Here is a 27108-nt window from a genome sequence, read left to right on the forward strand (position 1 = left end):
TGGCTGGCTGGCTGGCTGCGGAGGGGAGGGGGGGGGGGCAGGAGCAGCCGCCTGCAGGCTCCCTAGGCGGAGCAGTACTCCAGATTCGGTTGCCATGGAAACTGCTGCTGTCCCAGATGCTGCTAACTTTGAAGTCCACCCAGGATGGAATTGGCTCAAAATCACAGAGAATTGGGGGGCTGTCAGTGTTGAAGGGGGGCTGGGCTGTGGGAGCACTTCCTCCTGGGTTACCATCCCCTTCGCTGAGTGTGGGGGTGGGGAAGACATGCTGAATTGGGGAGGGGTCAAGGGGCAGCCCCACCAGGTGTGCTGTGGCGGCCTCTTTCCTGACACCCCTTTGCACCATCGTGCCCTGTGCGTGCGTGTGTGTGTGTGTGTGTGTGCTGCCGCTTCATCTTCCAGCTCGCTGACTCTGTGTGCGCGTGTGTGCGCGCGTGTGCGAGGTGGAGCGCCCTCTTTAAGCCCCGCATTCTGCCGAAAAGCCTCCCCCCCACCAGCGATAGGCCAGGGAGCCTCCGCTCACCACGCCACGCGTGACGTCCACCTCCGGGCAGAGGCTCTGGTGCACCAGCACTGCAGGGACGTTGCGGGGAGGGGTCCCTCCCGCTTCCATCGAGCCCATTTGGGAACTTCCCCCCCCCCAAGACGGTTGGGGAGGGGATGAACGGAGCCCATGCTCCACTTCTGGTGGCGGTTGCAGGCGGGGTGCCCGGCCTTCCGCTCCCCCTTGGGCCCAGGCTGGCATCGGGAGCCAGGAGTTGGGGTGTGGGGGCTGACCTTCATACTCAGGGATGCAGAAAGCTGAACCCACCCCCCCAGGGTCTCTTCCCCACCAGCCTCTCCCTGAGTTAGGCCAGCAACCCGGCTGCATGTCCCGGAGACCCTCTGTTGCCCCCTCCCCTGTCTCGGGGTAAGCCCCGCCCCCAGGGTCCCAGCCCATAAAAAGCAGGAGGGAGGGGCTTTTTGTGGAGGAGGGGTCTTGCAGGGTGGTCCCTCCAGACCCCTCCTGTCTGTCTGGAGGGGGGCGCATGGTTCCCCCGCCTCTGGCTTCCCCCGCCCCCAACCTGGAGGGCAGAAGCCCTTTTAGGACATACAGAGTTAGGATCACAGCTGGGACCAGAACTGTCATTAAGTGAGGCGGTAGTTAAGTGAGTTGCACCCTTCTTTCAATTCGTTTGAGTCTCAGAGTCCCGCCTTGCGAGGGAGCCGCCTGTCTCAGCGCCCCTCACAAAGCACCTTCTCCTTCCGGTCGTTAATGAGTCCCACGGTCGTTAAGCAAACCCGGCTTCCCCGACAGGCTTTGCTCGTTGGAAGCCAGCTGGGGCGATTTTGATCAGGGGGCCAGGTAAATGCTGCAGTAGTCATAGCTGCGAGGACTGGCCACAAGTCCCTTTCCTCAGGGCCGCTGTAACTTGGCATGGTTTTTAAGCTGAGGGTCACAAGTCAAGGACCCCCTGGAGCTGACAGTTTCCTTCTTGGCTGGGATCCAAGCCCAAGTTCAGACATTCTTAAACTTACAACAGTTCATTTAGTGACCGTTTGAAGTCATAATGGCACTGGAAAAGACATATGACCGTGTTTCATACTTGTGACCACTTAATGACCGTGGCAAGAAAGCATGTAAATTGGGGCAAAATTCACTGAACCAACGTCAGCAACAGACATTTTGGGCTCAGTGGTGGCCATAAGACGAGGACTTCGTGGGGATGCCTTGGTGGGAGGAGCCCGGGGGGACTTTGCCCTGGAGACTGAGCCCATGACGGGGCTTCCCTTGACTGGGGACCCCCAGCTCTCCTGCCCCACTTTCACCCAGCCCAGCGGGGGAGGGGGTGCAGAGTCACTTAAGCTGCCTGGCTGATTCGGGGGCACTAGCCCCCTCCTGTCTCGGGGGCAGAGAGAGAGAGAGAGAGAAAATGGCGCAGCCTCCTTCCAATCTGACCGGTGACTCGCTCTGGGGGGGGTGGCAGCCATTTCGGTTTGGGGGAAGGAGGGGAGGGGATTACGGGGACTCGGCCACCGAAAGGCGGGGGCTCCTGGTTTCTTCCTTCTACCTCTTGAGCTGCCTCCTTCAGCCTAAGAATTAAACTGCCCCCGATCTCCATTTCCTCCTCCGTCTTTGGACTCTGAAGGCCCCGGAGAGTGAGGGCGAGAGGGGGTCGGTGGGGAGGGGTTCCCGCCTGCCTCCTCTGGAGACCCCCGGGCTTGAACCCTGGGCGGGGGGCACAGCCTTCGTTCCCTTCGGTGCAGGGAAGAACCACCAGGAGGATCAGGGGACTCGGAGGCTCAGCCGAAGGGAGGAGGGCTGGGAATGCACCCAGCTGGGTGAAAAGAAGGGGTGACCTGATGGCAGGGCCCCCTACCGAGAGGCTGCCCCACAGCAGGAGGGGGCCCCTATTCCCCAAAGCCCCCAAAGGGCGGGGCGGGAAACAGCAAAGGAAACTGTTGGCCCAGGAGAGACGCAACCGGGAGCCCAGGAGAAACTTCCTGACGGGCAACCGGTGGAATAATTTGCCTCCAGGACTTGTGGAGGCTCCAGCACTGCGGGCTGAGGTCCCCTGCTTGACCAGGGGGTGGACTAGAAGATCTCCCAAGGCCCTTTCCAACCCTTGTATGCAAATAGACTTTGACCTACAAGGGTTTGTTTAGTGACCCTTCAAAGTTCCAACAGCACTGAAAAAAAGTGACTTACGTTTTTCACACTTACGACGGTCGCAGCATCCCAGGGTGGGTCACGTGATCTCCTTGTGCAACTGTCTGACAAGCAAAGGCAACGGGAAGCCAGATCCACTTAACGACCGTGTTACTAAGCAACTGCCGTGATTCACTTAGCAACAGTTATTGCAAGAAAGTTGGTAAAAGGCAGGAATGCTCAGTGAACGAGTGTCTCACTTAGCCACAGAAATCTGCTAAGGCTCCATAGTGGTCATAGGTTGAGGACAATCTAATACGCCGCTAGACTAGGATGGAAGGAGGAAAGGAGGATCGGATGAAGGGTTTCCCGCCCCTTTGGGGACACACTGGTCGGCTGGCACGAAGTGGAAGCGCCGCTGCCTGCCGCCCTTGGCGGGGCCCCCGTCTCCAGGGCCCCCTCAACGCCTCCCCTGTCCCTGCAGTTCCCATCGACTCCACGCGGGGCCTGAAGATGCTCTACGTGTTTGTGGACATCAAGATCGACACGGCCCACCTCATCCAGACCCTCCGCTTCAACTTCCCGGCCGGGGCTAAGCTGGCGCTGGTTAGCACCGTCCAGTTCGTGTCTGCGCTGCAGGTGGGTGGAACTGAGCCCACCAGTCCAAGGAGGGTGGGGTGGGGGTGGGGGGGGCCGCTTGTATGCTGAGGGTCGGCCTTTGCCTCCCGCTGGGAGCCCAGGAAGGTCAGGGGGTCCTCTAGCCCCGTGTTCGCTCCCTGGACAGGGGAAGCCTCCCCTGGGGGACGGGGCGGGCGTTTTGGTTCATGAGTGACCTCCTTGGTGTGTCTGTGTGAGGGTGAGAAGGTGCCAGCCCCACCTTAGGCCTTCTGGGTGCTCGGGGGCCAATGGGGAGCCTTTCAGAGGCTGGCAAGAGCCCCCCCACTCCAAAGGCCCGTCGCTGCCTAGGGTTCAGGAATGAGCAAGGGGGGGCCCTCCGGGGCCAGATCCAGGGGGTCTGCCAGAGAAGCCCTCCCCTTGGCAGGGTGCTGGGTGAGAAACAGGAGGCCTGGATCCCCTTCACACCCTCCTCCTCCTCCTCCTCCTCCTTCCGCAGGCTGCCTCCCGGGAACTCCAGCCCGACTACCACATCTGGACCCCCCAGTGCAAGCCCCTCTCCCCAGGGGAGCTGCTGGGCTGCACGTCCCCCCGGCTGGCCCAGGAGACGGACGCCATCGTGTGAGTAGCCGCTGGTGGTTTTGCTGACCGGCTGGCATCCAAGGGAGGGGGAGGGAGACACACCCGCACACACCCCGGGGGGGGGGCGGCTTGGGACTGGAGAGCCTGCGGGTCTTTCCTTAATAAGAAGGCCCAGACAGAAGGTGCCTCCGTTTCGAAAACGTTCCCTTTCTCCAGCTTCCCCCACATTTGCACCGATAAGCAAAGGATCTTTAAACGTTCTCATTAAATTTAGTGGGTAATGACATTAAAGGCCTCCTCCCAGGGAGCCTCCTTCCAATTTGTCTCTTTTGATCCTCTGTGTTTGAATAAAGGATTGCGCCGAAAAAATTGGGGAGACTGCACCAATGCGAAGGGTTGCTTATTAGCACGAATTAAAGGCCCTGAATGTGTATCTCATAAATGTTACTTACCTTCCAACTTAGAGTGTAGATCGCGGGGGGTCTCCCACCTTGGCAACTTTACGACCTGTGGACTTCAACTCCCAGAATTCCTCAGCCGGCTGGTGGGAGACCCCTGGATTAGAAGCCCCCCCTGGCTTGGGTGTAAAATTTGGCTAGAAAACCCTCCGAAGGCTCAGCTGTAAATTATTGATTTGTAGGGCTCGGATTTCTGGTCCTCATGAACAGTAGCTGGGAGTGTTCGGTGCGGTCCTTCTCATCTTCCACCTGGGGCTAGAGGGACTGAGGGGCCGAGGGGCCTGTCCAGCCATTCCCTTCCTTTCCCCGTGCCAGAACCCCAGGGTCAAGAGCCCAGCCCGGACGGTGGCAAGAAGGGCAACTATAGCAAGGCTTTTGATAAAACCAATAAACATTTGCCTTCCTCTTCATGCAGTTGGTTGGCATTGGTGGGCTTCCTTTCTCCCTGACGTCCTTCTTTTCTTCCTTCTTCCCTCCTTCATCCCTTCCTTCCTTCCTTCCTTCCTTCCTTCCCCCTTTTCCCTTTTCCTTCCTTCCTTCCTTCTTCCCTCCCTCCATCCCTCCCTCCCTTCCTTCCTTCCTTCCTTCCTTCTCCTTCCTCCCTCCTTCAGTCTCTCTCGGCCCAGCCCACCTCACAGGGTTATTGTTCTCTGGACAATAGGAGGTGGAGGAAGGAGCTTTATATATGTTCACCATCTTGAGTTATTTATAAAAATAAGAAACACGAGATAAAATAATCGAATAAAGTTGTAAATAAAATAAACTGGAACCGGCCGCATTGAATGCCCTTTTGGAGAGAGGCTGCAGCGGAGCTGTTGGGCACTCAGTCCAGGTCAGAGCAGATGCTCAGCCCCCCCTGCCCCCCCCCCAGCCGAAGCAAATGCAACTGAGCCACAGGCAGCCTAGTCTTCTGCTGACCCCCAAACCCCCCCCCCCCCAGTTCTGTCTCCAGGGGCTCTTTCAGAAGCCCCCTTAATTCCCACTGCTCACTTTCTCACGCAGAGCAGCCAGCCGAGCCCTTCCTGGCTCCCCAGCCCCCCAGGTGGCTGCCCGGCTGCCCTTTCCCTTCCTTAGATGGCCTGGAGGGGGTTCCTCGGGTGGGTGGGGGGGGGCAGCTGTCCTCTCCACCTGGCAGGTTGGCAGCCATCGGTCCCACCAGGCAACCTCCCTTTGCACGGGTTTCCTGCGGTTCTTTTTTTTTTATGTTATTTTTGTTTTAATTTATTGCCCATCCATCTTACTACGGGGTAACCCTGGGCAGTTTACAAATGATAAAACTATACAAAACACACACATATATATACGTATACAGGTGAAACTCGAAAAATTAGAATATCATGCAAAAGTTCATTTATTTCAGTAATGCAACTTAAAAGGTAAAACTAATATACGAGATAGAGTCATTACATGCAAAGCAAGATAGTTCAAGCCGTGATTTGTCATAATTGGGATGATTATGGCTTACAGCTCATGAAAACCCCAAATCCACAATCTCAGAAAATTAAAATATTACATGCAATCAATAAAATTGTACATAGAACAATATTGGACCTCTGAAAAGTATAAGCATGCAAATGTACTCAGTACTTGGTTTGGGCCCCTTTTGCAGCAATTACTGCCTCAATGCTGCGTGGCATGGAAGCTATCAGCCTGTGGCACTGCTGAGGTGTTATGGGAGACCAGGATGCTTCGATAGCGGCCTTCAGCTCTTCTGCATTGTTCGGTCTCATGTCTCTCATCTTCCTCTTGGCAATGCCCCATAGATCCTCCATGGGGTTCAGGTCAGGCGCGTTTGCTGGCCAATCAAGCACAGGAATCCCACAGTCATTGAAGCAGGTTTTGGTGCTTTTGGCAGTGTGGGCAGGTGCCAAGTCCTGCTGGAAAATGAAGTCAGCATCCCCATAAAGCTTGTCTGCGGAAGGAAGCATGAAGTGCTCCAAAATCTCCTGGTAGACGGCTGCGTTGACCCTGGACTTAATGAAGGACAATGGACCAACACCAGCAGGTGACATGACTCCCAAATCAACACAGACTGTGGAAACTTTACACTGGACTTCAAGCATCTTGCAGTGTGTGCCTCTCCATTCTTCCTCCAGACTCTGGGTCCTTGGTTTCCAAATGAGATGCAAAAGTTGCTCTCATCATAAAAGAAGACTTTGGACCACTGAGCAACAGACCAGGTCTGTTTTTCTTTAGCCCAGGTAAGACACTTCTGACGTTGTTTGTTGTTCAGGAGCGGCTTGACAAGAGGAATACGACATTGGAAGCCCATGTCCCGGATCCGTCTGTGTAGTGGCTCTTGATGCACTGACTCCAGCCTCTGTCCACTCCTTGTGAAAGTCCCCAACACTTTTGAATGGCCTTTTCCTGACAATCCTCTCCAGGCTGCGGTCATCCCTGCTGCTTGTGCACCTTTTTCTTCCACACTTTTCCCTTCCACATAACTTTCCATTAATGTGCTTTGATACATCACTTTGGGAGCATCCAACTTCATTTGCAATTACCTTTTGAGGCTTTCCCTCCTTATGGGGGGTGTCAGTGATGGTTTTCTGCACAACTGTCAGGTCAGCAGTCTTTCCCATGATTGTGATTCCTACTGAACCAGACTGAGAGACCATTTAAAGGCTCAGGAACCCTTTGCAGGTGTTGTGGCTTATTAGCTGATTAGAGTGGGACACTTTGAGTCTAGAATATGGAACCTTTTCACAATATTCTAATTTTCTGAGATTGTGGATTTGGGGTTTTCATGAGCTGTAAGCCATAATCATCTCAAGTATGACACATCACGGCTTGAACTATCTTGCTTTGCATGTAATGAGTTATCTCATATATTAGGGTCACCTTTTAAGTTGCATTACTGAAATAAATGAACTTTTGCACGATATTCTAATTATTGGAGTTTCACCTGTACACGTATACATATATATATATATAATAAGAATAAAATACTGTTCTCACGAATTCTCCTCTTTGCTTCAGGTGTTTGATGTAGAGCAGGAAGGTCCAATGACGGCCACTTTAGGGCCTGTGGACTCCCAGAACTTTGAACCCCAGAAGCTCTGCTGGCTGGGGAATTCTGGGAGTCGAAGTCCACAGGTCTTAAAGGGGCCAACGTTGGACACCCGTGATGTAGAAAGAAAAAATGTGTTTTTCTTTCTTTCTGTGTCTGTTGAAATTAGCCTCTTCAGCATCTGGCTGACTGTCGGCTGCCCTAGAAATAAGTGGATAAATAGCTGCTGTATCTTATTTTCCAGTTTACAATCGCTTTTTTATTATTAAAGCAGTGTGTTTGCTCAGTGCAGTTCCCCGTTAACGAGGCAAAGGGAGGCCCGTCTCTTCATTCGCCTTCCTGAGTTTACCTGCCTCCACCCCCCCCACAAAGGCGGTGGGGGGAGGGTTCCTGAGTGAATTAGAGATCTCCGAAAGCAAACAAGAGCTTTGCCAGATCCCCATTTAGAAAAGGGATCTCGCATCTTAAGCAGGAGTTGTAAGCAGGGCCCGGTGTAGATGGCTGGCTGGGCCTGGGTGGTCTCGGCAAGGCCAAGCGGGGTCAGGGGCAGAGCGTTTCCTTGGGAGGGGGCACCTGGCGTGCAGCCAGGGGGCAGATTTGAGGAGGGGGCTTCACTGGCTGGACGTGAGCACCACAGAGCCTTGATTTGGGAGAAAACCCGGGGGCCCCAGGAGGCTTCAGGATTGGGGGTGCAAACGGGCCATTTAAAAAAAAGCTTCCCCCCCCCCGACTGGCCATGCCTGACTCTAGGGGGCGCTGCTGACCCCCTTTCTTAGCGGAGGGAGCCAGGGTGGTTCGAAGGGGGCTCCCCGGTCAGGTGGCCGGCGAGATGGGAGCCAAGGTGCCCAGAAGGCTTAACCGGTTAATAAGGAGAAACTTTCTGATGGTGAGAACAGTCAACCCGTGGAAGAGAAGCGGTGGGAGCGTCATCCAAGAGGAGACTGGGAGGCCCTCGGTCAGAAACTCTGTAGGGTCCCTCGCTTGGGCGGGGGGGAGGGGGGGGTGGACTAGATGTCCTACAAGGTCCCTTCCCCCTCGATCTGTTATTAAGGCCATTGCCTTCCCACCAAAGAGGTGCCTATTTATCTACAGGTGGTCCTCAACTTACGACCTCAATTGAGCCCAAAACTTCTGTCGCTAAGCAGGACAGTTCTTGTGTGGGTTTTGCCCCATTTTATGACCTTTCTTGCTGCAGTGGCGAAGTGGATTACCGCAGTTCAACGGCTTCCCTGTTGGCTTGGCTGGCCCAAAGGGGATCGCATCTCCCTGGGTCACCGCAGCCGTCGTAAATGCGAGTCAGTTGCCAAGCGCCTGGATTTTGATCCTGTGACCAGGGGGATGCGGCCACGGCCATCAGTCTGAAAAACCGAAGTCCCTTTGGATGGTCACTAAAGGGGTCGTTGCTGTGGCTCCTGCTACCTGCGTGTGCTTTTTAGCGGCTGGGTTGGCAAACGGTTCAGGACCCCCCCACCCCCTCCTCGCCCCTTGCCAGCCTCCCCAGGGCCCCTCCAAGGATTCCTTCCCCTCCCCGCTCCCTCTATTTTGCTGACCCTCCCTCCTTTCCACTGCAGCTACCTGGGAGACGGGCGTTTCCACCTGGAGTCCATCATGATCGCCAACCCCGGTGTCCCTGCCTACAGGTACCTCGTGGCCGGGAGAGGAGGGGGCCTGGGCTGCCCCCTGGCGCCTCCAACCCCACCCCCACCCCCAGGCAGAGGGGAAGGAGGGGGCGGGGGCTGTGGCTGAGGGAGTCTGAGGCCAGCCGGGGTGGGCTGGGCTGGGGGAAGGCCAGGGACTTCAGTGGGGAGCCAAGTCTGACCCAGCCGGGTCTCTCCCCAAAGCAGGCGGCTGCTTCCCCCGGGAGCCCAGAGCCCTCCCTGCCCCTGCCTGTTCCTTGAGGACTGGTGGCCGTGACAGACACACTGCCTTGGGCTCTGGAGGGTCCATTTAGCCCGCAGGTGTTGCTCTTCTGGGCAGAGAATTCAGGCAGTGAATTGTCCTCCTTCCTGAGGCCTTCCCCTCCCTCCCTGGCAAATGTCTCCACCCCCCACCCCCAAGTGCCCAGGGGCTTCCCCTGTTGAACCCCCACCCAAAACTTATTTGTCCAATCGGTGCAGCTGCCCCAAAGCAACTCTGGGTCTGTGCCAGGAATGGTGTCCTTTCCAGGCCAGGCGGGCCTTCCAGCACGCTGGGTGCGGCTAGTCTAGTGCAAAGGAGGTCCGGGGGTGGCAGGGTGGCAGTCTTGGAGTCCTTGAGGGGGTCAGGCAGGAGAAGAAGCAGCGGATGGAAGGAAGGAGAGAAGCAACCTGGAGAAACTTTTAAGGGAGAAACTTTCTGACAGAGGAACAGCTTCCCTCCAGAGGTTGTGGCTGCTTTGGAGAAGAGACTGGACAGCCATTGGCCTGGAATGGTTGGGGGTCTCCTCTTTGTCCTCCGGTCCTTCCTGGCCGCGTAGCCGGGAGGCAGAATCAGACCGAGAGGCCTCCCCGCTCCGTTGGGCCCACCCTTTCCCAAACCTGATGCCCCGCGCAGAGCGGCAGGAGGGCCCGCCTCCTCTTGGGGAAGGTCCTGCTGGCTCTGCCTGTGGGTCCCGGGCCAGTTGGAGCGAGGACAAGGCGGGGCTCTTGGTGGCCTTCGCTCGGGGCTGGGGGGCAGACTCTGGAAGCGCCCCTGCCAAGATCCGCAGGGCTGGGAGGCGAGATTCCCGTTCCTGCCCTGCAGCTCAGCATTATTTTGGCCAGGACCCAGGAGGCTGTTTTTGCAGGGGGCCCATTAAAGTCCCCCCCTCACCCCCGTGCCTGAAATGGGGCTGGCAGGGGCACTGCGGGCTGCTCCTTTGCTGTTTCCGGGGCGACCCTGCCGGCCCTGGGCCTTTGACACCCCTGGCCCAAGCGCCTGGAAGTGTTGGGGGCCGAGAGTGGAGGGGGCCACGCCCTGAGCCCCTCCGCTTCTGTCGTTCTCGCATCCTAAGACCGAAGCCTGCCCGCCCCGCTTTAAAAGCCAGGGAGGGGAGTGACCCAGTTAGGGCCGGATGGGAGCAGGTGGCGATGCCTTTGTACAGAGGGACATTCCTAGCCAGAGGCGCTCGATGGCTCCGGCTTCCTCAGCATCTTTTTTGGTGACTTGGGCGGAAAAAAAAAATACGGAAGAACTGCTTATCAGGCTTGGGGCTGACGCAAAACAGAGAGAGAGAGAGAGAGAGAGAGCGCTATTCTATTATTTTTGAAATAGTTAATTACACGCTGAATATGGGTTATCAGTCTAATGTAACTGCAAAGAATATATAGGCAGTTTTAAACTGTATGAGCGCAAAAATAGTTTCTGTCCAGCAGAAGTTGGCAGAGGCTCTAGTTTGGGCTTTTGTCCCTGTGGTCCAAATGCCACCGTCCAGCTGTTACGATTTTTTTAAATAAAAAATTTATTATTTATTTTATTTTCACAAAACATAATACAAGTAAAATTTCTTTTTTTGAGAATAGCATGGTCCCGGGTTTTCACTTCTCCATACAGACACAAATTCAATTTCATATTCATCTTTGTGTTCTATTTCATATCTTATTACTATTTTAACATTTTCTCAATAATTTTTCCCTTCCCTTAGTTTTCTCAATCTTACTTTTAATTATCTCATTCCTTTCTAAATTCAATTATATATATCTTTTTCTAAGTTTCAATATCTTTCTAGTCATTATATTTATACTTTTGTCTGTCCTGTTTCAATTTCATATTTTCTTTTCTCATTAAACAAAATTTTTCCCTGTAGTTACTAATTGGAGTATGACACCTTTGTATCTTTTAATTTTTATCCATTCAACTTCAATTTATGCCTTTACAATTATAACATTTCAATATAGCACATAACTTCCAGTCGAATTCTGCTTATACATTCTTAAAATATGCACTAAGTTCTTAAAGAGAATATATATATATATATAACAATAATAAATAAAATACTTATTCTATTGCAGTTCAGCTCTATCATTAATGTTAGTTATAATCTTTGACATCTTTAACATTTCTTTTCAATAGGGTATCATACTTTTAGGAACACTTATTTCCATAATTTTTTAATGTTTCTTTCATATTCCTCTTCACTTAAATTTTTATAACACATTTATAATAATTAAAATGTTCCCCTTCTTTCCTAATTTCATTCTCTCATTCTCTTTATTTCATTTATTTATTAAACATTCCATTACATTACAATGAGTATTTTATCTATCATTTTAATCACACTTGTTTCATATCTTCAAAGTTCATTTCTATTTCTAATATAACAATACTATCTTATGTACCCTTGCAGAATCCCCCTTTCAATTAAGTTTTCACCCATTATCTCTGTGTCTTCTAAATAGGCTTATACCCTTAATCCTTGTACATTTTCCCTGTTCCTCTATGTCCTGTTTCTGTCCTTAATTTCTTTTCCTTTCCCTCTTCCCCCTCTTCTTCTCCCTTCCCTTTTTGACCCCTTCTCTCTCTAATTCTGATTCTCTCTTCTGTAATCCTCTCTTCTGTTTCTTCCTAATGTTGTGATTACTTTTCAAACTATTCTTTTTTGGGGTTGTTTTTTTCAAATCTTAAATTTTTCACTCTCTTTCCCCCCCCCCCCCTTTCCTTTCTTTTCCCCACATAGAAATACTTGGTCATTGAAGATGGCTTCTTCTTTGTCCCGCCCTTCTTGTTCTACAGGCATTTCTTCTTGTTTCTCATAGTTCAGGATCTCCATTTCTAAAAATTGAAATACGAAGCCAAAACAACCTCTTCCTTCTTGTGCATCTTTCTGTTTTTTAAGTTTCATTCTCAATTCTTCCAAGAGTGATACCATTTTAAAAACTTTTAAACAACCACCCGATTAATTTTAGTTCTTTAGATCCGATAGCCCAAAATCAAAAAAATCACGAAGTAATCCAAATAATCCAAAGCTGTTTCTTCTTGCTTCTTTTTTCCACTTTCTCTTCCTGGGGTTCTCTTATCTTGTTGCAAAGTTTCAGTTAAAATGTATCTTTGAGGAATCTTGTTAAAGTTTCACTGTTAATTCCTTTCACTTCCAGGTGGTCTCCTTCATTTTTCCAGATCCCACCCTTTTGTTTTTTTCCTTATTTTAAAAGTTTTTGAGAATCCAGAAATCTTTATTATACCTTTGACATTTTATTTTCAGCTTAAATACCTGTTAATGTCAAAGTGGATTTTTGCCAGTTTCTTGCTTAAATCTCATAGTCAATATAGGGAAGAAAAGAAAAAAACCCAAATCCTTTCCCTTTCCTCTCTCATTCGCCGCTTCAAGGTCTTCTTTGGGAACAATGTTCTTCTTTATAATTCAAATTCCAGGGTACCTTGGTTGTTGCTTTTACAATTTAACCTGGTCAGCCAAAACTTTCACTTCTTATCTTCCTCCTGCACATTCTTTTCCGGTCGAGTTCTCCTTTGTGGTGGCCATTTCTGACCACCGCTGCAACCGCCTTTGGGAAAGGTAGTGATGGCCAGCTGGGGAGGAGAGATGCGACTCTCCTCGACCCTGCTGGCAGTCTCCCCACTCTTCACCACCTCTACGGGATGGCTTAGCCCCGAAACCAGCCGGCTCGGGGCGCTCCAGCACAGATTGAAACTCCGCACGATCGCAGATTTTGGTTTGTCGCCGAAGAAGCTCAAACCGGAAGCCCAGCTCTTACGATTATAGGCACTCTATTGCGCATTTCCAGCTTTTGCAGCTCGTGGCCGTCCACGGCTCCCAAGCAGGGAGGTCCAACCTGGGCCACCGGAAGACCTGTGGAGCAACTCCCAGAATTCCCCAGCCATGCCTGGGTGTTGAAGTCCACAGGTCTTCGGGTGGCCCACGTTGGACACCCCTGCTCTAAAGCTAAGCAGGGCCTGGCTGTGTTACTCCTAGGATGGGGGAGGCCTGGGAACTCAGAAAACGCCCAGGACGTGGCTTCAAGGAAGGGGCCACAGAGAGTTTTGAGCGGAGTTTTGTGGATTGCCCTGGTTGGGCCAGGGTGCCCTGTGTCCAGCCTGGGCACCACCATCAAAGACGGGTTCAGTTAGGAGCCAGTTCAGTGAAGGGTGGTGGGGATGATCCAGGCAGCAGGAACCCCTGAGGTGGCTTGGAGGGCCCCCTTCAGACCCTGGGGAGACTGATGGAGTAGAATTGAATCACAGGGGGGGAGGGGAGCTTGGAGGTCCTCTAGCCAACCCTCTGCTCAGGCAGGACACCCTGGACCCTTTCAGACAAGTGGCCTCTCTCTCTCTTCTGTAAAATTCTCCAGTGTTGGAGCATTCACAACTTCTGGAGGGAAAGCTGTTCCATTGATTAATTGTTCTCGCCGTCAGGAAGACTCCTTAGTTCCAGGTTGGTTCTCTCCTTCATGAGTTTCCATCTGTTGCTGCTTGTCCTTCCCGCAAATAGCCATAGCCCTTAGCCCTTAGCCTTCTGGGCTTCTATTCACAGCCCCCTCTAAGCGGTTCACAGAGCCAGCCTCTGGCCCCCAACCACCTGGCTCCTCATTTGACCCACCTCGGAAGGACGGAAGGCTGAGTCAACCTGGAGCCTGGTGGGATTCGAACTACCAAATTGCAGGCAGCCGGCAGTCAGCAGAAGCAGCCTGCAGTACTGCGCTCTACCCACTGTGCCTCCATGGAGAACGGGTGGACTCCCCTCTTCTTTGGGGCAGCCCCTGAGATATCGGGATGCTGCTGTCATGTGGCCCCTAGTCCTCCTTTTCACTCAATGGTGCGTGTGGATGCAGGAAGTGGAAGGTACCAGAAGGCGGGTTCCTCTGCCGAAGCCCCTTTGGCCCCAGGGCCAGTGCCTGGAGGGGTCCCTCCGCTTCAGGTGGCTTCCAGCCAGGGTCGGCTGCCCAGCAGTGGCCGAGGCCCACGGGTGGATTCCTGGCCTGAGGGAAGGGTTGGCCGCGCTGACCTTAAGGGTGACCCTCGGCCCAGGGAGCTGCGGGGGTCCCTCCGTTTATGGCCACAATTGAGCCCAAAATGTCCGTTCAGTGAATTTTGCCCCACTTTATGACCTTCCTTGCTGCAGTTGTTAAGCGAATCACTGCAGTTATTAAGACGTCGTTAAGCGAATCTGGTTTCCCCTGGCTCATCAGAAGGTGGCCCAAGGGGATTGGGTCACCCCGCCTGCCGAGGGGGGTCCGCAGAGCCACTCAGGGCCCCCTCCTGGTGCTCCTCCCCCCTTAGGTACGACCCCTACAGCAAGGCCTTCTCCCAGGAGCTCTACGACCACCAGCGCATGCAGGAGTCGCGCAAGGCAGCCATCCGCCAAGCGGCCGGTGCCCGCAAGTGGGGCCTCATCCTGGGCACCCTGGGGCGGCAGGGCTCTCCGGCCATCCTGCAGGTGGGTTCCTCCTCTGGCCACACCTGGCAGCCCAGGAACCAGGGGGGGCCAGGCAGAAGCGAGGAGGCCCTCGCCGTGGCCGCTGCCTGTGCCCTGCACAGGGGGTGGGTGAGGGGCACCCCGATTCAGGGTCCTGCCCTGGAAGACCCCTGAGAGGCTGCCAGCGCAGTTTGGGCTTTGGGGAGGCCCTGGGAGCTCCGTGCAGGAAGCGCAGCTGCGGATGAGCCGGGGGGGGGAGTCCCCGCCCCCTCCTGCTTGGGGAACGCCGACCAAGGATCTGGCAAGTGGAGCCGGCGTGAGCACCCTCCCCTTTTTGGCAGCAGCACCTGGAGTCGAGCCTGCAGGCGGCAGGGCGTCCCTACACCCGGCTCCTCCTCTCCGAGATCTTCCCCAGCAAACTCCAGCTGTTTCCAGATGTCGAGGCGTGAGTCCTGGAAGGCCCCTCCCCAGCATGCTGGTCCGTGGACCCTGTTGCCTTCGGACTGCCCCGGGGTGGGGGTGGGCGTGGGGGGTGTTAGGGAGGGGCTGGAGTGAGATGGCCTTGGTTCCCTGGGTCCTTCCCTCATGCTGCCTCCCGCTTCCCTTCTGCCCTGGGGGGCAAGGGGGGACTGGACCCGGTGGAAGAACGAGCTCTGCATCCCTCCCCTTTTCTTCCTCCACCCAGCTGGGTGCAGGTGGCGTGTCCCCGCCTCTCCATCGACTGGGGGGCGGCCTTTGAGAAGCCGCTGCTGACGCCCTATGAGGTAAAGGGGGGGGCTGGAGGGGGGAGCCGGAAAGGGACCCCTCCCACCCAAGGGCTGGGCGCTGGTGGCCAGGTGATCTTTATGTGGGGGGGGGCAGACAACCAGCCTCTTATGGCCCCCAGTGGGGGAGGGGGAGGACAGGGCCCCGGCTGCTCCAACCCGCCCTCTTATTCCCCCCCCCGCCCCGCCCCCCCAGGCTGCGGTGGCTCTGCAGCAGATCCAATGGCAGGAGATCTACCCCATGGACTTCTACGCTGGTCTGTCTCTGGGTCCGTGGACCGTGAACCACCCCAGCCACCAGCCCCAGAAGGGGGGCAGGACCAAAGAGGTAAGCCCCCGGTCTGGCACCCCTTTGGAGAATGGGGCGTGGCCCACCTGGGCACACAGACACACCCTGGAGTTCAAAGGGTCAATGAGGAAGGACCATCTCATCCCTGCAAAGGAGAAGTGCCCGCGTCTTGTGGCAGGCTGTTCCATGGACTAACATCTTGTCAGCCGGAAGCGCCTCTTGACCTCTGGGTCAGAAACGCCCCCCAAAATATCTTCTGCAGACTGAACATAGCTAGATCCTGTAACTCTTGGTCCCCAGATCCTCTGCGCTCTTAGTAGCCCTTCTCTCTGTCTGCTCCGGTGTATCGCTGTCTGTTCTGAGTTGGGGAGCCCAGAACTGCCCCCCCCCAAAAGAAGATCTGGTTCAGGGGGTCACTGGCCTCCTATGGTCCCCTTTATGCCCCCCAGGGATAGCATTGGCCTGGTTAGCAGGCTGAAGATTACCTTGGGGTCCCCAAGGGCACCCACATCCCGCTCCAAAGGGGAGGAGCTTCCACCATCCAAAACGTGTGCGCTAAGGGAGGGGGGGACTTAACTTCCACGGCACTTTTCATTCCATAATTGAATGACAATTAATAACATGCCAACCTTCCTTTGCCCAATTCTTTTTGGGTACATGGAAAAAAGAAATGGAAAACAAGAATAATGCAGTTATTTTGAAGCCAGAGCTGCTGGCTTCTAAACTTTTAAAGTAACAGTCAGGAGAGGTAATTTTTTAAATTATGTATGAGACATCACCGTCTGAACCAGGTGGACATGCCTACCTTTATTTCATGTTGTACAGAGGGAAAATATTTCAGAAAATAATTGATCAGTCCAGGCGGTCCCCTCACAAGGTGGGCTGAGCTGTAGGTACCCCAATTGCATGAATGACCTCGTGGCAACTACTAGGTGGCAGCCCCTCCAATGGGCCCTGGCTCCCCCAGCGGGAGACTGAGCCCCCCCCCCATGTCCTGCTAACCTCACCACTGAGATTGTTCCAAGGGTGTTTTTTTCCCCCAGGGACAACTGGACTTTCTGGTTTTCTTAGAAGACATTTCGCTTCTCATCCAGGAAGCTTCTTCAGCTCTGATTGGGTGGTGGGGAAGGATTTATACCCCTTGCAGACAGCTGGTCATTTGCATCCTTTTTAGAGGCCACCTGGAGGTTTACCTGTGTCCTCAGGGTCACCTGAGTGGTGCAAATGGGCGTGGAGCCGCCTTGGAGCTGCTGGAAGGAGGGTCTATAGTATTCTCAGTCCTCCAGGCCCTGGTGGTCCGAAAGGTGCTTTTTCCAGAGGCAACGGGACTTCCTGGTTTTTCTTTGAAGGTGTTTCGCTTCACATCCCAGAAGGTTCTGTTGAAAGGGTTGTGTTGTATCCTGTAGATGAGGTTGTATCCCTCCTTCCCCCTCTTGAGGTGTTCAGTTTGGACCCAGGTGGCCTCTTTGAGCCCCTCTTTCAAACCAGCGGTCCTCTCGGTCCAGGTGGTGGACTTTGCTGTCTTCGAAAGAGCGGCCTCGGTCTCCTCAGTGCAGGTGGAAGTGCTGAGTCCTCACTACTGAGGTGCCTCACCAGCTCACTAAAGCCATATGTCTCAACTATCTGTCTCAACCATCCACCCCAAATTCCTGTAGCAGCTCTAAGCTGTGTGGACTTCAATTCCTAGCATTCCTCAGCTGCCGTCTGGGCCAAGGAATCCTGGGAGTTGAAGTTCACACATCTTAAAAGTTGCTGGAATTGAGAAACACTACAGGCCCAGCCCTCGTGACCTAGCCTGTAATCCCCGTGGAGCTGCTCAGTTCAACAGCCGCCTTCTCTGCCAGCCCACATCCTGCCTGCATCAACCCCTTTTGGCTCCAGAGAGCCCAGGCCCCTGGAGTGGGCACCTGCAGTGGTGAACCTTGGACGGACTCTCTCTATGCGCCCCGCTTGGTGCCCTTCTGGGGCAACGCCAGGACCGGAGCTTCAAGAGGAGAGAAGCCGCTTCTGCCACGCGGTTGTCCCAGATGTGTGCATCACAATATGGAGGCTCACCGGGCCGTATTTTCTATGGGTTGTAGCCTTTGGGCCAGTTCCCATTCCATCTACCGTGGTAGCACTTCCTGTATTCCACCGGCTACTTCTGGCTGCTGCAGGCCGTGGCATTTGCTGAAGCTGTTCCCGAATTTAGCCCAGGGACACCCGGCCTTGGCAACTTGAAGACTTGTGGACTCCTAGAATTCCCCAGCCAGCAGGGGAGTTTGGGGGGGAAACCATTGATTAGTTTCTGAATGGTCCACTGAAATACATGTTACACGCAAAAGCACGTGAGGTGGTGCCCCTTAAACAGCGCATCCTACTCAGTTTGGGATGGTGTTGCTGATGACGATTGTGCTGTTTTGACAGTGGGGGAAATTATCTAGCTCTGCCCAGAAGAAATGTGGGGGCTAAGGAGAAATAAGGCAAATATTTTTAATTGAATAAAATAACGTTCATAGGATTTATGGTGAAGAAAGTGTTCCATTTATCTCTGTGACCATGTTATCTATAAAAGAAATAATAGAAGCAGAGAGCGAAAGGAAAGGAAGGAAGGAAAGAAAGAAAAGAAAAAGAAGAAAGAAAAGGAAGAAAGCGGGGCTGGCTGGGGAATTCTGGGAGGTGAAGTCCACAGGTCTTAAAATTGCCCAGGTCCACATACCTCCCCTCTCATTTCGCCATTAGGGAGCTGGGGCAAGATTGGCAGATGCTGCCGGTCTATTTCAGCTTAGGACGCCGTTCAACGGGGTGTTGGTGGGCCCTGAGCTTTGCCTGCCAGGGGACTGTAGCCATGGGGTGGGAGTGGGCTACAGCAAGGGGCAGTGGGGGGGGGGGCGGGGGAGATTGCTCAGGTTCTTGCACCCCCCCTTGCTGACCCTGCAGCCTCCCTGTGGGGCTGCTTGGACAGGCCTGCCTGGCGTGCGTCTCCCTGGGTGACGCTGGGTACTTTTAGCGCCTCTTCTAGGAGACAGGCGCGTTTTGTGAAAGTTTGTTCAGAGGAGACGGTTCAGACGGTGCCTAGGAAGAGCTTCAGCAATATGCCGGCCGGTCTGCTCATGGCATCGACTGGCAGCTGTTTTCCCCATTGAGGCTGGGTGGGAGGGCAAGTGGGGCATCTGCCTGGCACTCCTGTTGAATTGCCTCACTTGCCAGCTGTCTGGGCAGGTGAGCCTTGAGTTTATACCGCACAACATTTTTCTCCCGATTCAGAATCCGCCTGGGTTATTCTGCCCCAAATCAGGGGTGGCCTCTTCCTTTGCTCAGGGCAGTTTACCTGTGCCCCCTCTCCCTGCCCAGGGATCTTACTTAAGGCGGCCTTCGAGAGGGGGCTCCTTGCCCGGAGCCTGGGCTGGCATGCCCAGCAGAGAAGGTTTTGCCTTGATCTGGCCCTGGGTTATGGCCACACCTGCTCTGCCGAGAACGGAAGGCAAGAATGAAGAGAGAGATCGCAGCCACCCTCTGGGGCCGTTGGTTTAGCCAGTGGGGACGGGGGGCAGGAGGCTTTCCCTAGTGTTGTGCCCCCAGGCCCCTTGGCACTGGTTACCTGGAGTGGGAGGGCAGTGGATCTTACTGGCTGGCCCCTGGCTTGTTTGCCTGAGCACCTCTGGCCTGATACGCAGAGGGGCTGCCAAACCTCTGGCCCAGATCAGTCACAAAAGCTCTTGGAAGCCCCCCTGGGGTGATGGTGGGGTGTTGTGCCAGTGCCGGCGTTAGTCCACCCTCGTCTTGTGCTTCCTGCTTTCCAGGCGAACCTGGCCAGGTCCCTGTGCCCACCTGGGAAAGAAGACCCGAAGAGCTGCCCCTGCCAGCAGGAGACGGAGGAGGCGGCCCCGCCGGGAACTCCAACTGGTCCCAGGCAGCGTGTGGAGGAGCCGCAACAGCAATAGGGGCCAACTTTGGGGTGATTTCCCCCCTCCCGCCCCACCCTCCGGTGGGAAGAAGCACCGTCCTCGAACTCCGGAGAGGAGGGTGCTGCGTTCCAGTGCCAGCTCTTTGGGAGGCCTGGTTTTGCCTCCAGGCCTTCCTGTAACCACTGACTGTTGGGGTTCAGCAGCTGCAGAATCATAAGTGCCTTTGCTGGAGTGATTATTGGAAAAAACCGGGGCTTTGCCAGAGACGCTGGAACTGAATATTTCGGCTAATAGCACTGTTGACTAATAAGCACAGGCACCTGAAGCTGTGGGGCGAGGAAGGCCTGGCAGCCATAAGCAGATACGTCTTGGAGGTGGGGGAGAGAGTAGGGCCCCACAATCAGATGGTATCTGGGAGTGCAAGAAGTCCTCATATCTGTGATGCCAGTTGGGAGACATCCTTGGTCAAAACGTTCCTGCCTTCTGCCCTGCGGTTTTATGGCTCGGAGTGGTTAGAAGGCAGCATTGCAGGCCAACTCTGTCCACAGCCAGGACTTCCATCCAGATAGGCTCAAGGTGGTGGATTCAGCCTTCCATCCTTCCAAGGTCAGTAAAATGAGGACCCAGGTTGTTGGGGGGCCCATACGGATAATGCTGACATTGTAAGCTGCTCAGAGTGGGCTGTAAAGCACTGTGAAGTGGCACCTAAGCCAAAATGTTATCGCTATTCTTGACATGCCTGAATAAGACTTGTCGTCATTGCTATCAAATCAAAACTGAGGCAATTCATTGTTAGGGACTTAAAGTAACTTGGGAATGATAACCTGGGAATTTCTCAGTTTCTCAGAATTTCTCTGGCCACAGCAGGGAACGAACTCTGGGCCAGTAGCAGATGCTGTTTGCCAAGGCTGCTTTCTGGAGCCAAAAACCTAACTTTTTAAAGCAGAAGAGCTGAGGGAGGTTTCCCTTCTCCAGTGTCCCAGGCTCTTTTTTTTCTCAGCCTGCAGAGAAGGCTCCCTTTGCAATCCAGGGAGAGTTTGAGACATGGCAGACTGGAGGAGTTGTTTTTTGTTTTGTTTTGTTTTGTTTTGCCTAGATAATCTTTTCCCATTCACTAGATTGGGGGCGGGGGTTGGGGCTGTGGGAAGGCCACCAAAGGGCTCACTCCACTTTGATCCCAACACACCCGGGTTAATCCAGTTTCGGTGTTGAGGTGAGGGCTAAGGAGTTCCTCTGCAGCCTGCTGAAGATTCTCAGCCTGGAGCCCTCAGGGTGACCTTGGGCCGGTCACTTTCTCGCAGCCCTAGGAAGGAGGCAATGGCCAATCAGTTTTGGGAACCTTGCCAAGAGAACTGCAGGGACCCGTCCAGGCCACCACCAGGAGCCAACAGAAGCACCAAAGCGGAGCTACCGCAACGAAGCCGGCTCCACCAAGGCCAGTTGCAGTGCAGGGACAGCAGGCTGCAGCCTCTTCCCCCTTTCCCTCGCCTGCTCCGGCTGGTGTGTGTGTGTGGGGGGAGGAAACAGGAGAGGCCCGGGACGCCTTCCTCGGCCCCTGGTTGCGTTGCCTCCAAAGGCTGGCTGGCTGCAATGGGGGGGGGGGAGCCCTCGGGACTCGCGGCTGCATGAAGGCGGTTTGCAAGGGGGGGGGGTTGCTGTTCGCTGCAGTCTCCTGCCTCTCGCAGCGGATAAGGGGGCGGGCGGCGGGGTCTCTTCTGTTTTGCCCCTGGGGTCGCGCCCCCGTTTTTCGGGCTGGTGGGCTCCACGGGGGGGGGGCTTTGAAGAGCTGGGAGGGAGGGAATCGGGAGCCGCATCAGCCCGCCTCCTGCTAAGCATCGCCCCGCGGGGTCTCGCGCGCCACCGCAGGACCTTCCCCAACGACGACCTCCATGCCCATCATCCCCAGCCGGCTCGCCTATCGGGAACCAGAGTAGGGCTGCAATACGGGACCGGGGGCGCCAGGTTGCAAAAGGGACATGCGGCTGAGCGGGTGGGGCGGGTCGCGCATGCGCGCCCTCCGCAGCCGACGTCCCTCCAGAGAAGAGACTCGGATTGGGCGCGCGTTTCCTTGCGCGGTTGCCGGGGTGACGCTCCTGCCCTCCGATTGGCTGAGCCGCCGGGCGGAAGGTCGCTGCGGACTTCCGTCGCGCGACCCGGAAGGAGATGGCGGCGGCGCCTCCGCCGCGCGGGCGGGAACTGCGGCTTCTCTGTCTCCACGGCTACGGGCAGAACGCGGAGCGGTTCCGCGCCCGGACCGGCGCCCTCCGGAAGGCCCTGCGAGGCCGCGCCCAGCTCCTCTACCTAGACGCGCCGCACCGCCTGCCGCCGGCCGAGGGGGAGCCGGAACGCGAGGGCGGCGCCGGGCCGCGGGGGTGGTGGCCGGAGTCGGAGGCCGGGCCGGAGCCGGGGGAGGCGCTGCGGGCGGTGGCGGCGGCGCTGGCGGCGCTGGGCCCCGTGGACGGCCTGCTGGGCTTCAGCCAGGGCGCGGCGCTGGCCGGGCTGCTGTGCGCGCTGCGGGAGCGCGGGGACGGGCGCTTCCCCTTCCGCTTCGCCCTGCTGGTGGCCGGCTTCCCCGTGGCCGAGGCGGGGGCGGCGGCGGCGGGGGCGCTGCGGGTGCCCAGCCTGCATGTCTACGGCGAGGCCGACCACGTCATCCCGGCGGCGGAGAGCCGGGCGCTGGCCGGGCGCTTCGCACACCCCGCCCTGCTGGCCCACGCCGGCGGCCACTTCGTCCCCGCCGCCGCCGCGCAGAGGGCCGCCTACCTGGGCTTCCTGGGCCGCTTCGAGGGCTCCGCGGAGGACGAGCTCGGGCCGCCCCGATCGCCGCCGGCTGCCCCCCACGCCTCGGACTCGCGCTCGGCGGCTTCCCTGCGGGGCTGCGGCGAAGGTCCAGCCTCGGGTCAGGCGGCGGCGGCTGCAGGAGGAGGAGGAGGAAAGGCCCGTCCCGGAGACCCGCGAGACCCCGCCCGGGGCTCTCCCCCAAGCGCTCCATGACGGTCCCTGCCTGGAGGTTGTGGTGCTCCGATTAGGGGGCCTTCCGGGGTAGAAGACCGTCGGAGCCGCTGAAGTTTGGAGGCCCGGAAGCCTCTCCGTGTTTCAGGCTGGTCCTGCCAGGTGTGGCTGGTCACATGGTCGGGACTTGCCAGGCGCCCAGGTTGCAGATCCGCTTTCCATCTCAGCTCAGGGAGAGAGTCCAGGCTCAGACTGAAGGGGGGACTTAAAACGGAGGCGGCTGTCCTGGGATGTGGAACCTGCCGCTTGTCCCCGGAGGAAGAAGAGGCAGCCCCACTCTGCCCACTCCAAAGGCTGCAAGAGGAGAGGATTGCCGGCTCTGCTGCCATCCGAATCAGGGCCCTGAAGGACCTTCCTTTGGCCCTCCTTGCTCTGGTCCGATCCTGAGAGAGGAAGGAGGGAGGCAGGGGTTCTGGAGTCCAGGGAGAGGAGGGGTGTTTCCGTCCCCTCAAAGTTTAGATCAAGTCAAAGTGACAGTGAGTGAGGAAAAAGGGCCTTTGGTTCCAGGAATTGCTGTTGCAGCTTTTGTGGTCAGACATTGTGGGGGATCCATCACTGGAGGGTTTTAAGAAGGGACTGGACAGCATTTGTCTGGAATGGTATGAGGTCTCCTGTTTGAGCAGAGGGCTGGACTAGAAGACCTCCAAGGTGCCTTCTAGCTGTATTCTAATTGATTGATTAGGATTTTGAGCTTTATTTTAGTAAAGTTGAACAGGGATAATTAAATGAAGATTTTGTACCTGTGATTGTTGACTCATTTCATGTTCCTGGCCCATGATCCATTTGGCGAGGCCCTCTTTTTCTGCCTCTGAATGGAATAGAATAGAATTCTTTTATTGGCCAAGTGTGGTCGGACACACACAAGGAATTTGTCTTGGTGCAAATGCTCTCAGTGTACATAAAAGAAAAGAGACATTCGTCAAGAGTCGAGAACCCCTTCCCTCTTGGTACCTCCAACCGAAACAAGGTGTATCTCTTTGCACAGCCTGCCTCTCAGTCTCATTTTTTTGTAAAATTTAGGGGAGATTCTTTTGAAAGATGCTGCTTGTGATTCTGGGCTGGTCTTTTCCTTAAAGCTTTTAAATAAAGTGTAATTTGTCATTTGTGCCTGCTACATGCCACTCCTGAGGGAAGGAGGCAAATTTTTTCCGTCCCACGCATTGCAAGCTCACACCAGAAGGCAACTGCATTTTTAGAACTCTTGCTTTTTGGAGGTCTAGCAGGCCAGACTTGGAGGGCTCCTGTCCCCTGGATTTAAGGCAAGGGAGGGGATTAGCGGCAAAAATACTCCAAAGCTCTTGTGTGGAGGCAGAAAGGTTGGCCGGCCTGAGGGTGCAAATCCAGAGAATTCCTGGGGTGGGGATGACGGCTCCTGATCCCTCACTCTGCAGGTTCAACCCCTGGCTGGGCTTGTGCAGTTGTGAAAACGAACTGTGGGCGTTGAAGCAAAAGCGGATGGAATCTTTCCTTCTGGAAGTGAGCGTGTGTAAACTTTCTTTCACCACAAGAGGGCAGTGCTGCTCCCCATTTCTGTATTTTTCCACCTGTAGGACAGACACCCAGGCTTAGAGAAGCAGTGGTGGATGGGTTTTGGTCCTCTCTGAGGTAGGGGAGCTTCAGGGGAGGAAGGGGGCGGTGCACACAGCCAAGACCTTGGCTTCCGATGCCCCTCTGAGGGACAAGGGGGGTAGGCTGGATGGCACCTCCTTCCTGGACCTGCTCAGTAATAGCAGCAGCAGCAGCAGTTTCCCTCGCGGAACACCTTAGCAGCAGGGCTGCCCGAGGAATGCTGGGAGTTGAAGGCCACGTGTCTTAAAGTGCCCGAGGTTGGAGACCGCTGCCCTTTGGTTCCCCAACACACACACACACACACACACACACACATACACACAAACGCGCCTGTGGGTTGGTGGTGAGACCTTTGGCCTGCCAGAGCCAGAGGGGCTCCATTCAAGCACCCCAAAGGGGCCCACTGTCTTGAGCCTTGGGAGCCGGCCAGGCAATGCCGGGGTCGTCCTCAGGCAGGGCTCCAGCCTCTCCTGCAGCTCTTGCCTGACCCTGGGCACCCAGTGAACTCCCTGCCCCACAGACGGGTCAGCCCTGGGCCCTGCCGTGTTGGAGGAGCAGCTGCCGTAGATGAGAGGCCCCTTCCCTGGTCAGTTGCCCCCAAGGAGCCCAGGCCCCCTTGTCAGTCCAAGCGGAATTGGGGGCAGAGTCCTCGGCGCTTCTGAGCAGAGGGAGCAGCGGGCCGAAGCAGGGCCTTGTTTGGCGCCTATCGCTGGGCCTGTGAGTGGCAAAGGGGCCTCCCTGGGGTTCGGGGGGCCGGTGAGGAGGAGGAGGAGGAGGAGGAGGAGCAGCTTCCCGGCGGGGTGGTCGGCTCCTCTGAGCGCAGCACTCGCTCTGCTTCGGAGCTCCTTTCCGGCTAACGCGGCTGGATCCCCAGGCTGGGCTGCTCTACTCAAGCGGCCGAAAGGCTGGGGAGACACCGGGGCGGATACCCGCGGAGCGGCGGGGATGCAACAGCAAACGAACCCGACGTTCGGCCGAGGTACAAGCGGTGGGGCTGCAGCTCACGGTCTCTTCCCGAGCGATGCAACCCCGGCGGCCGCTCTCTCAGTGCGTGGCCGAAGGCAAAGGACCCCAACAAGTCCAGCCCAAAGCAGCCGCTACAGGACGGCAGCCTGCGACTTCGCCCGCCCCCTTCCCCCTACTAGATAAGGGAGAGGAGATGCGCCGGGATGTACCTTCCCCAACGGGCGCTTTCTCCCTGCTTGGCCGCCCCTGGGGGCTGCTGCTAGGCGGCCCGCGCCCGGTTCCCGTTCCCTCCCTGAAGTGGCTGCCAGAGGGGCCAACGAAGGGCCTCCCAGCCACACCTGGAGCCTTGGAGTGGGCAGGTAGAGGCGGAGGCAGGGTCAGCTCCGTCCACCTTGGCTGGGTTGTTCACGGCGAGCGGCCAGGAGGGGAGGGAGGGGCAGGTCTCCGAGGCTGCAGGCTCACCTGGGCGGCTTCTGACCGCTGAGGCTCTTCCTGCCCGGGGAACGGGACGTCCCGCTTTCAGGCAGCCCTGCAGAGCTCAGAGCGCGAAATCCGTTGTGGAGTCTTGTGTGCACAACCATGTTTGTGAGGCGGTGATTGGGGGGTCCCCAAAGCACCCCGTCCTCGCCCAGCCTGACCCCTTTTGTGCTTTTTGTGGATTTTAGTTCTGCGTTTAACACAATTCTTCCACATAGACTAGTGTCTAAACTTTTGGACCTCGGCCTTTCTTATTCAATCGGCCTTTGGATTATGGATTTCCTGTGTGGCCGCTCACAGAGGGTCCGATTAGGTAATCATACCTCTTGAGTCCCTTACTCTATACTCTTTATGTGCATGACTGCTGTGCTGTCCCAGCCAGTCTATGGGAATTGGATAGTTACTTAGGAATTGTGAGCTGTCCACTTAAGGGAATGCATCATGGTAAATGTAGTTCGTGTCTGTAATCCTGATTGGTCACTAAATTGACCCTCGAGGGGTTGGGGGAGGTTTTCCTCATTCTTTGTCTGAACTCTCTTACTCATGGCAGCTTCTTTCTATCCCTACGAGATGGGTTAGGAGATAACCTTCTTTTGCTACAAGGCAGATATACAAAGGGATTGGTCATTAAAGAAGAACTTCATCACAAATATGAGGATACGTGATGAACTAATAAATGTTCTTTGTTATGGACAAAGTGTGGAGACAATAACTTGGTCCTCAATCCCAACAAGACCAAGGAGCTGATAGTGGACTATAGAAGGAACAGATCAGACCTCCAGCCCTTGCTTATCCATGGAGACCGAGGGGAGCAAGTGGCCAGGTTTAAGTTTCTGGGGGTTACCCTAAAAGGGGACCTGACCTGGGAGGCTCACATTGCAGCCCTGGTCAAAAGGGCCCAGCAGAGATTGTACTACCTGAGGCTTCTCAGGAAACAACAACTGAATGAGACCTTCTACCACTGCACCGTAGAGAGCATATTAACTTCCTGCACACCTGTTTAGGGTTTGCCAATTGCACAGGGGCAGATAGGGTGAGGGTGAATGTCATTGCCCAGAGGGTCATGGGTTGCCCTCTCCCCTCTTTGGAAGAGCTTTAGAGCTCCCGCTGCCTTGAGAAAGTTCAAAACATCCTCAAAGATCCATCTCATCCTAGGAATTCCTTTTTTGAACTATTACCATCTGGCAGACGGTACAGGAGAATAAAAACAAGCACAAATAGGCTGAAAAACAGCTTCTATCGGAGGGCTCTTTTGAATTCTACTGTATTGTGCAGTGTTGGTGTGCTGTGTGGGGTTTTCAGTTCAAAGTGTGGAGTGTGAAGGATGTGTGTTTGTGTTTATTTTCATGGTCATGATGTGCCCTGAAGATGGTGTGTGATTTCGTCGTACGAGGTGCAAGGACAATAAAGTAAGCTAAACTTTTCCCACCACTGGCATCCCAGCCCTTCCCTGCCCTGAAGGAAGCTCACCTGTGGCATTGCACAGTGCCAGAGTGCCCGTTCCTATTGCCCCAGGCTTGGTG

At 55.4% G+C, this 27108-nt stretch overlaps 2 protein-coding genes across 2 annotated transcripts in view; both read left to right on the forward strand.

The window, feature by feature from the left end:
- The window catches only part of DPH1 (diphthamide biosynthesis 1), a 31781-nt gene extending 11429 nt beyond the window's left edge, over positions 1 to 20352 (forward strand). The window contains exons 9-16 of the mRNA XM_087922325.1: positions 3114 to 3268; positions 3744 to 3865; positions 8866 to 8934; positions 14486 to 14642; positions 14963 to 15066; positions 15307 to 15385; positions 15582 to 15713; positions 19457 to 20352. Coding sequence (XP_087778451.1) covers positions 3114 to 3268; positions 3744 to 3865; positions 8866 to 8934; positions 14486 to 14642; positions 14963 to 15066; positions 15307 to 15385; positions 15582 to 15713; positions 19457 to 19597 — 959 coding nt within the window. The 3' untranslated portion in view covers positions 19598 to 20352. The remainder of the gene's footprint in view (positions 1 to 3113; positions 3269 to 3743; positions 3866 to 8865; positions 8935 to 14485; positions 14643 to 14962; positions 15067 to 15306; positions 15386 to 15581; positions 15714 to 19456) is intronic.
- Positions 20353 to 21708: 1356 nt separating this feature from the next.
- On the forward strand, positions 21709 to 23319 carry OVCA2 (OVCA2 serine hydrolase domain containing). Its single transcript, XM_026721148.2, has one exon. It carries the CDS (start codon positions 21725 to 21727, stop codon positions 22553 to 22555), a length of 831 nt encoding a protein of 276 aa, XP_026576933.2. The 5' UTR covers positions 21709 to 21724; the 3' UTR covers positions 22556 to 23319.
- The last annotated feature ends 3789 nt before the right edge of the window (positions 23320 to 27108 follow it).

This window comes from Pseudonaja textilis, chromosome 1, assembly GCF_049901715.1.
Source record: "Pseudonaja textilis isolate UNSWEBS1 chromosome 1, rPseTex1.2, whole genome shotgun sequence".
NCBI classification, from domain to species: Eukaryota; Metazoa; Chordata; class Lepidosauria; order Squamata; family Elapidae; genus Pseudonaja; species Pseudonaja textilis.

Bases quoted from the DNA above. Each gene is read 5' to 3' on its own strand.
- OVCA2 (XM_026721148.2), top strand. From the start codon at position 21,725: ATGGCGGCGGCGCCTCCGCCGCGCGGGCGGGAACTGCGGCTTCTCTGT.